This window comes from Physella acuta, unplaced genomic scaffold, assembly GCF_028476545.2.
Source record: "Physella acuta isolate Inbredline_101_S28 unplaced genomic scaffold, ASM2847654v3 ptg000607l, whole genome shotgun sequence".
NCBI classification, from domain to species: Eukaryota; Metazoa; Mollusca; class Gastropoda; family Physidae; genus Physella; species Physella acuta.
Genome location: NW_026732126.1, coordinates 978,949 through 993,682, shown reverse-complemented (window position 1 = coordinate 993,682; position 14,734 = coordinate 978,949). Strand labels below are relative to the sequence as shown.

The following is a 14,734-nucleotide window of genomic DNA, read 5'->3' as shown; positions in this document are numbered from 1 at the left end:
GTGGATATCGCAGACAAGGTGGATGTATTGAATGGTCAACAACAATAAGGATTTATTTAATGACAGAAAGCTATTAAATGTGAAGGAAAGTATAGTAATAAATACATCTTATTTTTCTTTCAATTAAATGTGGGTCTACAGAAAACTCTCGAATGACACTTGCCCAATTGCCGTTTGCCCACAGGCTGTTTTCCCAAATGGACCTAATGCAACAAACACCCAAATGGACACTTACCCTAATGCAACAAACACCCAAATGGACACTTACCCTAATGCAACAAACACCCAAATGGACACTTACCCTAATGCAACAAACACCCAAATGGACACTTGACCAATTGTGACAAATGCCAGAATGGACAATTGCCCAAAGCAATAATGCCCGAAGGTCACTTGCCTGAAGGCCATTTGCATGAATAAATGTTAATATGATAGATTACAAAGTAGACATTCTAAATGAATTGGAGGCTTTCTTGCATTTGCCCCATTTGGGCAAGTGTCCATTTGGGCAATAGTCAATTTGGGCATTTGTTGCATTCGGGCAAGTGTCCATTAAGAAAAATGTCCAGCTCCCATTAAAAACAAGTGTTACCCTGTGGTGTAACCTCTACTGGTGGGGTCAACTTTGAATCAGGATTACCAGAAGCTGACAATGATTCTGGCATGGCCTCACTTCTATTTTTCTCAACTTCGGATTCAGAATTGTCTGCTATATAATCTGAAAAGAAAACAAGGTAATTAAAAAGTCTAGTGACAATTTTAGCACAATTTCCTTATGTTATCTAAAAATAGCTCTGTCGTAGCGTAAATCAAGAGCAGGGTTAGTAAAACCATTGGTTAGTTATTAAAACGTTTTTTATTAATTTTTTTATCAGTATTTTACATGTTTTATTTACAATAGAGTTACATGACTAAAAACCATAGCGCGCCTAGCTACTGAACGTGATGACGCAGCCATTTGAAAACTTTCTTCGGCAATATTGTTCTAAATTATGGCAGGAATCGATTGGTACATGTTTCAAGTCGCTAAGTGGTCTGGTTGCCGAGATATGGGCCAAAAACTGCATTTTTTCTAGGTTTTTTGGCTTTTCCGGGAAATCCATGAAAGAAACCCGGAATTTTTTTGGCCTATGTTCATCCTCGTAACTTGCTTAACATAATTGCTTTTGGAACTAGTCCTCCTCGATATTGCTTCGTTGAGGAAGAGATACTACTTAAAGCTGCGGACACACATCCATTCATTCATACATTCATACATCCAGAAATGACAGGTTAATAAACGCAATTCTCCAGAATGGAAATTGCGCTAAAAATATTTTTATTTAACATATTTCAGGGTGTTTAATAAATTTGAATGCTAATAGTTGTTAATCTATAGACAAAAATAGTTTATAGCAGCCAACAGCAGTTTTGGTTGCCATGGAAACCATGAAAAGGTGTGAAAACTAACACTTTTTCACACCTTAACTTTGTTCCCAAAAGAGATTTTAAAAATCTGATCATTAAATGTAAAACATACATTCTACAAATCTAAATTCAGTATACCTAAATAAAGGTCAGTTAAATCATTTGTCTCATTAATTAAAATACAGATTTTTCATGAGCAATCAGACAAATATTTACCTCTTTCATCAAATTTTTCTCCACTATGAATTCTTTGGTCATGCTCCTTCAAGCCCTTTTCTTGTGTGAACAATTGGCCACATTTGTCACACATGTATGACCCTTTATTGTGAGTTTCCTGATGTCTCTTCAAATTGTCAATCCTTCTAAAAACTCTATCACATTGGTCACACTTGTAAGGAAGTTTGCTGTGAATTCTCTGATGTTTCTGAACAGCACTATAACTTGTAAAACATTCACTACATACATTACACTTGTAAGATTTTTCTCCATTATGAACTTTTCGGTGATAACCTATTTTACCACAATATCTAAAATGTTTACTGTGAAGCTTATTATGATCTGGTAAATATTGGATATGTTTGCGATATTTATTACATATTTCACATTTGTGAGTATTTTCTTCTGTGTGAACATTTTTATGTTTTTTTAAATGACACAGCTTTTCAAATGATTTATTACATTTGTCACACTTGTGAGGCCTTTCTCTCGTGTGTTTACTTTGGTGTTTCTTTAACTCAAAAAAATATTTAAAACACTTTCCACATTTATCACATTTGTGAATCCCAATTCCTGAGTGAAAATTCAAATGCATCTTTAGCTGGCAGAGATATTTGAACCCTCGACTACATTTGTCACACTTTAGAGCCTCTTCGTCTGTATGAATTTGTTCATGTTCTTTTAAATCACAGGGATGTTTGAAGCATTTGTTACATGTTTCACATTTGTGAGGCCTTGCTTTCATTTCTTCTTCATGCTTGTATTTTATATGTATATCCAAAAAAGAATGTTGGCTAAAAGCCAGACTACAATACTGGCAGGGAAAAAAATCTGTAAAATTGCATAAATATTATCAACATCTTTATGGATAAAAACAATTTCAAACTATCTTTTACCAAAAAATTAACATCTTAATTCAAGAACAATCACAACCTCAGTTCTACGAACTCTATACATGACTGGAACTATGAAAAGCAATACAATGAAACAGCTGGGTACAAGGAAGTAATAAGGTGTTCTACTGATGCAGTGGATAGCTGGACAGTGGTCTACTAACTGGACACAATGTTCTACTGATACAGTGGACACAATGTTCTACTGATACAGTGGACAGCTGGACAGTGGTCTACTAACTGGACACAATGTTCTACTGATACAGTGGACAGTTGGACAGTGGTCTACTAACTGGACACAATGTTCTACTGATACAGTGGACACAATATTCTACTGATACAGTGGACAGCTGGACAGTGGTCTACTAACTGGACACAATGTTCTACTGATACAGTGGACACAATGTTCTACTGATACAGTGGACACAATGTTCTACTGATACAGTGGACGCAATGTTCTACTGATACAGTGGACAGCTGGGCAGTGGTCTACTAACTGGACACAATATTCTACTGATGCAGTGGACAGCTAGACAGTGGTCTACTAAGTGGACACAATGTTCTACTGATCCAGTGGACAGCTGGACAGTGGTCTACTAACTGGACACAATGTTCTACAGATGCAGAGGACACAATGTTCTACTGATCCAGTGGATAGCTGGACAGTGGTCTACTAACTGGACACAATGTTCTACTGATGCAGTGGACAGCTGGACAGTGGTCTACTAACTGGACACAATGTTCTACAGATGCAGTTGACACAATGTTCTACTGATACAGTGGACAGCGGTCTACTAAATGGACACAATGTTCTACTGATACAGTGGACACAATGTTCTACTGATACAGTGGACAGCTGGACAGTGGTCTACTAAATGAACACAATGTTCTACTGATACAGTGGACACAATGTTCTACTCATGCAGTGGACACAATGTTCTACTGATACACTGGACACAATGTTCTACTCATGCAGTTGATAGCTGGACAGTGGTCTACTAACTGGACACAATGTTCTACTCATGCAGTTGATAGCTGGACAGTGGTCTACTAACTGGACACAATGTTCTACTGATACACTGGACACAATGTTCTACTGATACACTGGACACAATGTTCTACTGATACAGTGGACACAATGTTCTACTGATACAGTGGACACAATGTTCTACTGATACACTGGACACAATGTTCTACTGATGCAGTGGACACAATGTTCTACTGATACACTGGACAATGGGGCAATTTTCATTCTTCATGCAGTGAAAATTTAAATTAAAAGATTACTATAAGATTGGTTGGTTACTGAAAGTAAAGGCTGCTGGGCATAGAACTGACCACATTGTTTTTCTACATACAGAGGTCACAGAAACAGGTGAATTCTTGTTTTCTACTTCCTTTGTCTTATTGGCAAGCAGGTCAGAAAGGGTAATTTAACTTCTCTTATACTAAATGACACAGTTGAAATAAATGAATACATATGTATTTACCATTCTTGTTTTTCTCAGTATTTCGCAAAGTGTTCTTGCTAACCTGGATGCCCAGGTCTCTGGCATAGTTGTCACTAAAGTACACCTGAAAATGTGATCAATCAGATCAATTCCTCAGTTGCATAAAGGTTAAAGGGGATGGTGTGGATACAAATGCTAAACAAAAACTTCTGTTGAGATTGGTTCCCTGAGTTTGTAGTCAGATTCTGAAGTCTGTTTGACTCCAGTTGGATAAATGTGGTAGCTGACCACAGTACACTGAGCTTTGACCACAAGTGGTTTGACCAGAGGGTGTTTGACTGTATGTGGTTTGACCAGAGGGTGTTTGACTGTATGTGGTTTGACTGCAGGGGTGCTTAAACCAGAGGTGTTTAGTCCACAAGTTAGGCTTTGACCATAGCAGTGTTTTAACCACAGTGGTGCTTTAACCACTGGTGATTTTTCCAATGAGAGGTTTAGAGACCTAAGGTGTCTTATCCATCGACTGTAACAATTTTAGGTTGTGTTTGCACATATCTAAAGTAAGGATATAAATGTGAGCATGTGAATGATTAATTTTGTTTTATTTTAATTTGGCACATCATTTTTTTGTGTGTGTGTAAGTTATGAAGGCCAGCATCCAGTCAATTTGATATAAGGAGACAGTAATGAGGATTCTGGTTCTTTTTTTTTAATACTGTAAATCTTGGTAGATCAGATTTGCTGTGGACATTTGGCTGCAGGCCAAATGTTGGGTTGTATTTGTAGCTTGGCTGGGTCTTAGGTTGTTTTGTTTTCTGCTTAGTACTTTTTGTTAAGTTGATTATGTTTCTTAGTAGTGAATTTATTTGTTGATTTTTTTTCCCCATAACTGGTCCCATTTTTCTTTTTATTAAATTCATGATTAGTTGATTGTCTTTTGTTTTTTTATCTAGATTAAGTTAGGAGATTAACCAGTCTGGGTTTAACCAGACTTGCACTGATGCCTGTAGGTATTACCCTCCCCTGTCTGTCAGGGCTTACTCCTTACAAAGGAGTGTAATTATATCTCAAGTTGGGGTGTGGTGTAAGATGACTAATACAGTCTAGTTTCTATTTCAATGTTGTCCCTCAATAATGTGGTTTTTTTCTTTTTGGTCTACATATGGACTGCATGAATCAAGCAGAATATTTCTCAGCAAGAAGTCAAAAAGAGCAAATTATCCATCTGCAACAAGGTACGGGATTATTATTTTAAGTACAATGAGCTGTTCAGACATATGGTCTAACAGATGTACTGAGAGATTTGCCTGCTATTGCACACCTTTCATTTAGTTAAGCATAAAACTATTATTCCTTAGACTATAATTTGTGCATATTTTGCATATTTGCAGATTTAATTTTCTAGTAGATTGACAACCTTAAAAGTGAAACTATAATTTTATACAAAATAAGTTTATTATAATTTGTTATTATGAAAACTACAAGTGGACAAACCACCTACGGTCAAAGCATCTATGGTGAAACCACCTATGGTCAAACCATCTTTGGTGAAACCACCTATGGTCAAACTAACTGTGGTGAAACCACCTATGGTCAAACCATCTTTGATGAAACCACCTATGGTCAAACTACCTGTGGTCAAACAACCTGTGGTCAAACCACCTATGGTCAAACTACCTGTGGTCAAAGCACCTATGGTCAAACTACCTGTGGTCAAAGCACCTATGGTCAAACTACCTGTGGTCAAAGCACCTATGGTCAAACTACCTATGGTCAAACTACCTGTGGTCAAACTACCTATGGTCAAACTACATGTGGTCAAAGCACCTATGGTCAAACTACCTGTGGTCAAACTACCTATGGTCAAACTACCTGTGGTCAAAGCACCTATGGTCAAACTACCTGTGGTCAAACTACCTATGGTCAAACTACATGTGGTCAAAGCCCTGCTTTGGTCTACCCTCCTATGGCGAAACCTACTAAGACCCTGAGCACAAATTCATTTACATGCAATGCTCACAAAAATAATTGAACTCTACTTCCTTTACCTTAAGTAGTACTTAAACGCAAGATGTTGTACCCACTAGTATTTCTGTGCCAGCTGGGATGTCCCTGTGAGCCCTGTAGAAGATTTCACCCTGATGTTGGTATGCTGTGACACATTGCTCATCCTCAAAACGTGCAAGGTTTATAAACCTCATCCAATTAGAATCAGAACTATCGCTACCATCAATACAATGTGATGGACTCCCATCCTTGAAGATCTATAGAATATAGAATAAGAGAGGTCACAAGCATCAACACAATGAGACAGCCTCCTATTTTCCTGTTCTTTAAGACCTCAAGAACAATACATGAACTGTGATGATATCACTGGCATGAAAACAAAGGGAGGGATTCCCATCCTAGATTTGTAGAATAGAGAATAAGAGATCACTTGTACCAACACATCAGTCAAGATCTAGAGAATTATTAGTTTCCATCTGCTGAGTTAAAATCTGCATTTATAACTGGCATATTGATGGGGTAGGGCATATCTGACAAAGGTAGACTTCTGTGGATTTAATCATCAGCGCGGTTCAGGTTTTTTTAAAACCTAGTCCCACTGCTGTTGTAAAGTAGCAATAAAGGAAATAGAAATCAGAAACCTGATGTGGTCTTATGTCAAATTATTATACTGCAGTCATAACTATAGAAAATATTGCCTTTTAATATTCTCCTTCTATGAACAGATAGTGTATTTGTTACTCTACTTCAGATTTTATTTTGAAAAGCAAAAGTAAAATAAAATGCGCTCTCATCACACAAAAACAAGGAAAAGTTCAAACTCCAACCTTTCCCATTTATGGAGAACCCAGAACACTACCTAGATTCTACTTTCTTCTTCTCCCTCATTGTTAATTGTAATGTTGACAGCGTTTTCCATTGATTTCAGCCTGCTTTTCTTTTTGGATTTTCTTCCATAACCTTTGTCAAACCAAGAACAAACTACAAGACAGCAGTTGTTTGATTTTGGAGTTGTCTCTCCTGGATGGGGGTTCAAACTCAGGACTTTTCGGTTTAGCAAAAATATTAGCTCTACCAACTCTACTACACCGACCCACTATTCTACTTTCACTAACATACATGTAATTGAATTAAAATATTGGAAGTAAGCTTCAAGAAAATTCTTATACAATTGTGAACGTACAAATCAGATGTTGAGGGTTGCAATTTTTAAAGACATCTAATTGAACAAGCTATCCGTCAGGAAACAGACCCCAATTGCAGATGGATGAAAATGGGGTAACATAAGGAACTTAGTACTGCTTATAAAGATGTTGTATACATGTTCTAATTCATCAATTTAATATTGATTTTAAAAAGTAAAATAAAACAAGGAATTATACTATGGTCTAAAAAATCTACAAATTTGGCAATAATGCATAATTAGTGATTATTGTAAAACATTCATATGGCCCAATGACCCATCCTCATCTACATAGCTCACCTGCCAACAATACTTAGAGTCATGTGCCAACTGTTCAATGCTCTTATTCTTCCCAACATAAGGTCCAAATCTTGTCCGAGCAGGAAAAAATGTTGTAGCAAAAACACCAAGTCCAGCATCAGGTATATCAGATGTTTTAATAACCAGCCCAGGGGGAAGAGTTTTCCTACAGTAATCTTTGTCCTTGCCTCTGATACAGTCTGGTGGAACCTGTTTCACAAATGTAAATATTTTTTATTCCTTCAGCTCAATCACAGCTTTGTTTTTATTGTTGCCCCCACATTTTTTCATATCTCCATCATTACATCATTTATCTTAGACCCCTACTTGTAACACTAAGTGTGTGAGTATGGTGTTGGGGGGGGGTGTTCTTATTGTCAACATAAAAACAGAGGATAGCCTTGATTTGAGCTAACTATTACGGGTCTGTCCACTGTTCAGGTTAAAAACAGAATAATATAAAACTAAGTATAGACCATACAAATAAGAATTTAGGGAGGTAACTACTACTGTATTGGGAAACTTATAAACAAGAAATTGTCTTAATATAAAACTCTGTTGCTAATCCCAGACATAGACCATACAAATGAAAAGTTAAGGGAGGTCACTATCTCTGTAGTGGGAAACTCATATAAACATAAAAGAACCTGTCAAATTTTTACCTGTGAATCTGACACAACAATTATAGGACCATGTTCAGTGCAAATTTCTATGTCTTCACAGTTGCATTGTTCACAAACTGAAAGAAAATGTTAATTTTTTATTGATTAAACACGTTCACTAATTATATATATATAAATATATATATATATATATATATATATATATATATATATATATATATATATATATATATATATATATATATATATATATATAAAGAGAGAGAGAGAAATAAAAAATATTCATTTTCTTATGTTTAGTAAGTTTTAAAGCTTGTTATTATTAAGGTTTTTATACATCTTACTCTTACTATACATATTAACCAACTTGTATATTTGTATATTTTAAAAAATGTATAGTTGCTGAGTGGAAAAAGCAAAAAGTAGAGTGAGTCCATTTTTTAAAACAAAATATGCACTTTCAGCTGCATCTTATTTTATTATGTTAATAACAGTGCGTAGCCGTTCATGATGTACACAAAGCTTATTTAACAAAGGAATTCATTTTTTACATCAACCAAGGAAGTAAAATTTTAAAATATCAGCTTAAGAGCACATGAGTGCCATAGTGGTGGGTGGTTGGTGGCTGCTGCCTAAACTGGTGGATGGGCCATCTGGGTTGTGGTCATTGGGGTTAGTCAAGATTGTTCAACTACAAACCTCTTACTGACATGATACCAGAAAAAAATCTTCACACAAAATAACTCAAGTGATAACAAAGTTTCAAAGTAAAATAACATGAAACCTACACAATGTAATGTCATTAAATTAAGGTCAGTTTTATGACCTGACAAGTGAGCTTATTTCAAAGAAAAGTTTTTAAAATATTACTAATATTGATTTTTTATTAGTGATACAAAAAATACTTACCACTTTCATCACGCTTTTTGGATTTTTCACCAGAATGTATCCTACACCTGTGTGACTTGACAGTTCTCAGTGATAAAAACTTGCCACATTTGTCACACAGATGGTTGTTTTCTCCATGAATTATTTGATGAGCAAGAAGTTGCTGCTGCTTTATAAAACCCTGCCCACACACATCACAATTGTAACGTCCTACAGTAGTATCAATGCACTTGTGTTTTTTGAGATTACTTTTTGTTGCACAAGATTCACCACATTGGTCACACATGAAAAGATTTTCTCCTGTGTGAATAGTTTTGTGCTCCTTTAAGCGAGAGTTAGTGAAAAAACCTCTATCACATTGGTCACATTTGTGTGGCCTTTTTGTTCTATGTATTCTCATATGTCCCTCTAAATGATGGCGATTTACAAAATATTTTTTACATATTTTACATCGATGAGTCGTTCTTTCCATTTGGAACATCTTTTGATGGTTCCCATTGAACGACTTGAAAGAATGTGCATTAGGGGTAGCAACAAAATCTTGATGTCTGTTGCCAAGGATTTCTCCTTCATGTTTGTATTTCATATGTCTATCCAAGAAGGAATGTTGGGTGAAAGTAGCTGTACAGAACTTGCAAGGATAGAAATCTGTAAAATTGATTACAAAAACATTAATAACATCTCTGATAAGTCCATAACTTCAAATCATCCTAGAAGCAGATAGACAGAAGATATATTACAACCTCAGTTGTATTCAGGGGACAGAGAAGTCTAGCGGTAGAGAGCTAGACTGCTTACCCGTAAGTCTCGAGTTCGAATCCGGGTTCAAGTCAGTAGACCATCCCTGAGTCCACCCAACTCTGGTGGGTACCTAACTGACGTTAGGGAAAGTAAAGGCTGCTGGGCATAGTGCTGACCACACTATCTCTTTATAGGCCGATGTAACAGAAACAAGTGAACTCTACTTCACTTGCCATATAGACCGTCAGGTTTGAAAGGGAACTTTACTTACAGTTGTATTCTGATACTGTGGGAACCAAAATGACATGTTTATCATCCACTCTGCAAGTTTGAGGAGAATGAGGAGATTATAACAATATGTATGTACACATTTTTACAGATATTTACATGCCTTGGATGAGAGACCAAATTTTATGTCAGTTGAAACAAATAAATGCTAATATTTACCATTCATGTTGTTACAAATATTAGGCAAACTGTTCACGCTAGCTGCATTAGCCCTCTCTGCCTGAATGCCCAGGTCTCTGGCATATCTGTCACCATAGTATACCTGGAAACATCAGAAACCAGATTAATTCTCTAGCTTCAAGGGACCAGTATGATGTATTCAGCTTAAGGTTGGCTAGATGGAAAAAATATCCATTAAAATCTTAGGGGGTGTAACAAACTAAAATCTCAATTGCCTGAATCTATTGACATTTCTTTTGTTACAATGTGACAATTTAAGTGCCAAATACTTCATATTTATAGGCCGTTACTAAAATTGTCTGTATCCTCTGAACAATGAAATGTATTTTATCTAAAGTATCATTGCCATGATATTTTACCACCAGCCAGTGGTTATAACTATTATACAGTAGTGTACCATCTAGCAGGCTAGGATAGACATTAAGTATCATCAGATTATGTTTGAACAAATGGGTGAATGGCCACTGGAAGTAAACAAGAAGTAACTGCCACATCAAAGCATCATCCAAACATCTAGTGTTTCATTTAGGTAATGTAATATTGAATAATGAATGGTTTTTAGTTTATGAAATAGCCTTTTACATTTATGTCCTTTTTACATTTATTTATGTCCTTATCTATACATAATCTATCATAAATCATTTTCACTGATTTCTGAAAATTGGATCCCAAGGCTGATACTAGAGGATAAAACACCTCTCTGTTTGGTAAAAAAAAAGAAAAATTTAACCCATAAGAATGATTCAAATAGCACTGTTTGGTACTGCACACAACTCCTAATCCTAATTTTTTTAGTTTAGTTCCGTCTCAAGTTTGAAGAATCTCCCTGAGTCCAACCTGCTCTAAGGAGTGCGTAACTCAAGAAGAATGACCTAAATTGCTGACTACATATCAAGGGTCACATCAACTCTTCTTCATCTGCTCAAGGTTTATCAAGTCAGAAGAATACATAAACATAAACATAAGATCTGGTCAGTGATTATTTTCAACCCAAACCTTCAACTTGTATTCCCCACTTCTTAGACATGACAACAAAAGATCAGAGGAGGATGTAAATTAATAGTTTATTATTGAATGATTTATTCTTGTCAACTCTATTATTTTGGTATTTTATTTAAACTCTCAGTCAAATGCAAAAAATGATTTAAAAAATACTACATTTAAGTAACTTCTCAGTATTTCTTTTGTTAATGGCATCAGCCTAGAACACCATTTATCTTAGAGGGTGTTTTCGTACTTCAATAAAAATTGTGTTATTTTAAAACCTTTACTATATATTATCTGAATCACTGAAGTAGCCTGTGTATTTATTGTTATTAAGCATGAACAACTGTTTCAGCCCCAGAAAATACAATTAGTTTTCATGATTCTTAAGCTAGCCACCTATATTCCTACTCATGAAATATTTCCAAAACATGACAAAGGCAGATGTATGTACCCACCAGTATTTCTGTGCCAGCTGGGATGTCCCTGTGAGCCCTGTAGAAGATTTCACCCTGATGTTGGTATGCTGTGACACATTGCTCATCCTCAAAACGTGCACAATTTATAAATCTCATCCAATTAGAATCAGAGCTATCACCACCATCTACACAATGGGACGGCTTCCCATCCTTTGAGATCTGAAGAAAAATACAAGATTAGACATTACTAGCATGAACAAAATGGGATAGCCTCTCATTCTTGAAGCACATTTAGACAGTTTCCATTTGCCAAGTTTCATAAGCAAACATTCAGATACCTAAGCCTGCGGAAAAAATATCCGATGTTGCCCTTTTGGAAAAAGAGACAAAAGAAAATGGGTGGCTGTTTCTATTTAAAGTGCCAATCAGGTGGGAGTGAGCTTAACTCTGTTTATCTGTGATTTTTACTCAATATAAAAAAAGGTCTTAAGAAATTTTCTCTCTGGAATATCCCCAAAAAGTGTTAATCCAAGAAGCAGAGCTCAGGTAGTTCCTACTAGACCAGTCCAATGAAAGAATGGTCCAAGACAGACAACTATGGTTACAGTGATGCCACTAATTGTTTGCCCTTGTTATTGCCAATATAAGTTACTCTCCAAAGTAAAGACAAGTGAATACTTAATTGGTGATTAGTGAAAATTTGATGCTAAATGAGTCCGTTGAAGTTAAAATTAGAAGAGTTAGAATTTTGGTTTGGGGTCATTGTGATTCGATTTTATTGATTCGTGTGTATACATTTTGAATAAGTTGGAAGTTTTAAAAACATCTAACTTAAAAGTATTTCAATTGTCTTTCAAATTTTGCAAACTAATGTGCAGGTATTAAGATTTCACATGTCACATTATGGATAGAGTAAATCAGTGAAGCTATTGGTTTAATTCCTAAACTCATCTTTAAAAAAAAACTTTATGCTCAATTAAAAAACTCAAAACAAAAAGGGACTAAGCAGCTTAAACTCTAATGGAGGGTCACAAATATATGTTTAAAAATTGTAAATAATAAATATTTATCATCAATTCCTCATAGAGTAATACATTATTTAAATATTTTTAAATATGATAACAAACTTTGTACTAATATTTTTAAATTAAGATAATAAGATAGAAGTTTTGTCATAACAATTTCATTAATTTACAAATGTACTAAAAATTTAGTAATGTATTTTATTTTTATTTTTGTTGCTGATTTTAGAACATTTCTTTTAAAAAAACATCATCTTATTTTCCAGTTCATCACTATAAAACATAAAACTAAATAACAAATACCATGTAATACTTGCCTAAATAAACCAGGAGTGATCTCCCTTAAACTTTCTCGAATATTCTTATATAACACTGCGAGGGATGGCAACTCGGGATATAGAAATTATTTTTAATCCATTTTTCATTACTTAAACTTTTAAAAATAGAATAGAATCTCATAGAAAAAAGAGTTGCGCACCAAGTGAATGCCAAACAAAATGTGTATAATAGTGCGGAATAGTACGTTATAAATTCCCATGCATTTTTTGAGAAATCGGATATAGTGTAAATTACTACTTCCCGTCAACGGAAATTACTGAAAATGTGAAAGAAGGCAGAAAATCAGATCTTTCACTTACATGTGAAATTTCATTTTTCTATCTGAAACAGTACTCAAGTTATAGGCTTTTTAAAAATAGAAAGTAGAATAAGTTCCACTACCGGTTATCGGAAATCGCTGAAAAGTTGATACAGAACTACAAACAGGATATAATACTTGTATATGAAATTTTATCAACCTATCGTGTTTACAGACACACATACACACACTCACACAGACATACGGACAAAATTGCATAACTATATTTTTTTTCCGACTCAGGGAGGTGTAAATCGATATCTGTGAAAATCTTGATTTTTTTATATTTTTTTTACGAGAAAGTAAAAAAGTAATATAGATCAGCTGAATGGAAGCAGAAATGATTAAAATTGAGGCTTAATGATATGTTTTCATGTATATACCTCACCTGCCAACAATATTCACAATTATGTGCCATCTGTTCTACGATCTTATTCTTCCCAACATAAGGTCCAAATCTTGTCCGAGCAGGAAAAAATGTTGTAGCAAAAACACCAAGTCCAGCATCAGGTATATCAGATGTTTTAATGACCAGCCCAGGGGGAAGAGTTTTCCTACAGTAATCTTTGTCCTTGCCTCTGATGCAGTCTGGTGGAACCTGTTTCACACAACAACAAAAAAACATTTCAATTTTAGAATTTGATCACCTAATTTGTTTACTATTTATAGCTTGAGTTTTTTACACACCTCTAACCATTGGCTAAATGCTAAAAAAAAGGGTACTAGTTCTAGAAGATTAGAAAACATAAACTGCTATTGAGGACACTACCCCTGCATTAGGTAACTGAAATTACAACAGCCAATTTTTTACCTGTGAATCTGAAATGATATTTAGAGGACCATGTACAGTACAATCTCCTATGTATTCAATGTTGCACTCTTCACAAACTGAAATAAAGTGTTAGACAACTAATTAACAAAATGGATCAGGTCAGGGTTAGGTTATTCACATAAATATATATATATATATATATATATATATATATATATATATATATATATATATATATATATATATATATATATATATATATATATATATATATATATATATATAATATATACATATATCTATCATGCACAAAGGACTAACAGAGATACTATCACATCTGAAAAAAGCACTCACAGAGATATTCATCATCTTCAATGTGTGTTGCCACCTTCTCCAGAGCATTTGTTGGTGAAGAACACTGCAAGCTATCTATATCTTGTACTTCCTGAAGTTCAAGTTTTTAAATTGCTACAATAAATTCTAATGTGTATGAATAAGTGTGAGCCCATTAACTCCAATTGTTAATTTATTACTGTAAGTAAAGAATAATAGTTTGTAAAACCTCATGTATTCCCATTACGCATTTCCTGATGAAGATATTTTTTTTAGAAAAGCACTAAGTATGGTGTCAAGTTTGTAACTATTTACATCCACATCTTTTAAAGTCAATATAGAAATCATACCCAGCCAAGTTGAACAAGATCAATACTAACAGACATAAAA

At 34.8% G+C, this 14,734-nt stretch overlaps 1 protein-coding gene across 1 annotated transcript in view; it reads right to left on the bottom strand.

Annotated features, from left to right (window-relative positions):
* Positions 1 to 14,734, bottom strand: part of LOC131947800 (uncharacterized) — a 49,081-nt gene that overhangs the window by 2,483 nt on the left and 31,864 nt on the right. Inside the window, exons 17-30 of the mRNA XM_059309124.1 lie at positions 14,366 to 14,456; positions 14,051 to 14,127; positions 13,628 to 13,837; positions 11,620 to 11,799; positions 10,157 to 10,259; positions 9,981 to 9,995; positions 8,120 to 8,196; positions 7,458 to 7,667; positions 6,052 to 6,231; positions 5,948 to 5,954; positions 5,469 to 5,599; positions 4,007 to 4,091; positions 1,624 to 2,454; positions 593 to 718 (exon numbers count right to left, since the gene is read on the bottom strand). Of these exons, the coding sequence (XP_059165107.1) occupies positions 593 to 718; positions 1,624 to 2,454; positions 4,007 to 4,091; positions 5,469 to 5,599; positions 5,948 to 5,954; positions 6,052 to 6,231; positions 7,458 to 7,667; positions 8,120 to 8,196; positions 9,981 to 9,995; positions 10,157 to 10,259; positions 11,620 to 11,799; positions 13,628 to 13,837; positions 14,051 to 14,127; positions 14,366 to 14,456 (2,323 nt within the window). The remainder of the gene's footprint in view (positions 1 to 592; positions 719 to 1,623; positions 2,455 to 4,006; positions 4,092 to 5,468; positions 5,600 to 5,947; positions 5,955 to 6,051; positions 6,232 to 7,457; positions 7,668 to 8,119; positions 8,197 to 9,980; positions 9,996 to 10,156; positions 10,260 to 11,619; positions 11,800 to 13,627; positions 13,838 to 14,050; positions 14,128 to 14,365; positions 14,457 to 14,734) is intronic.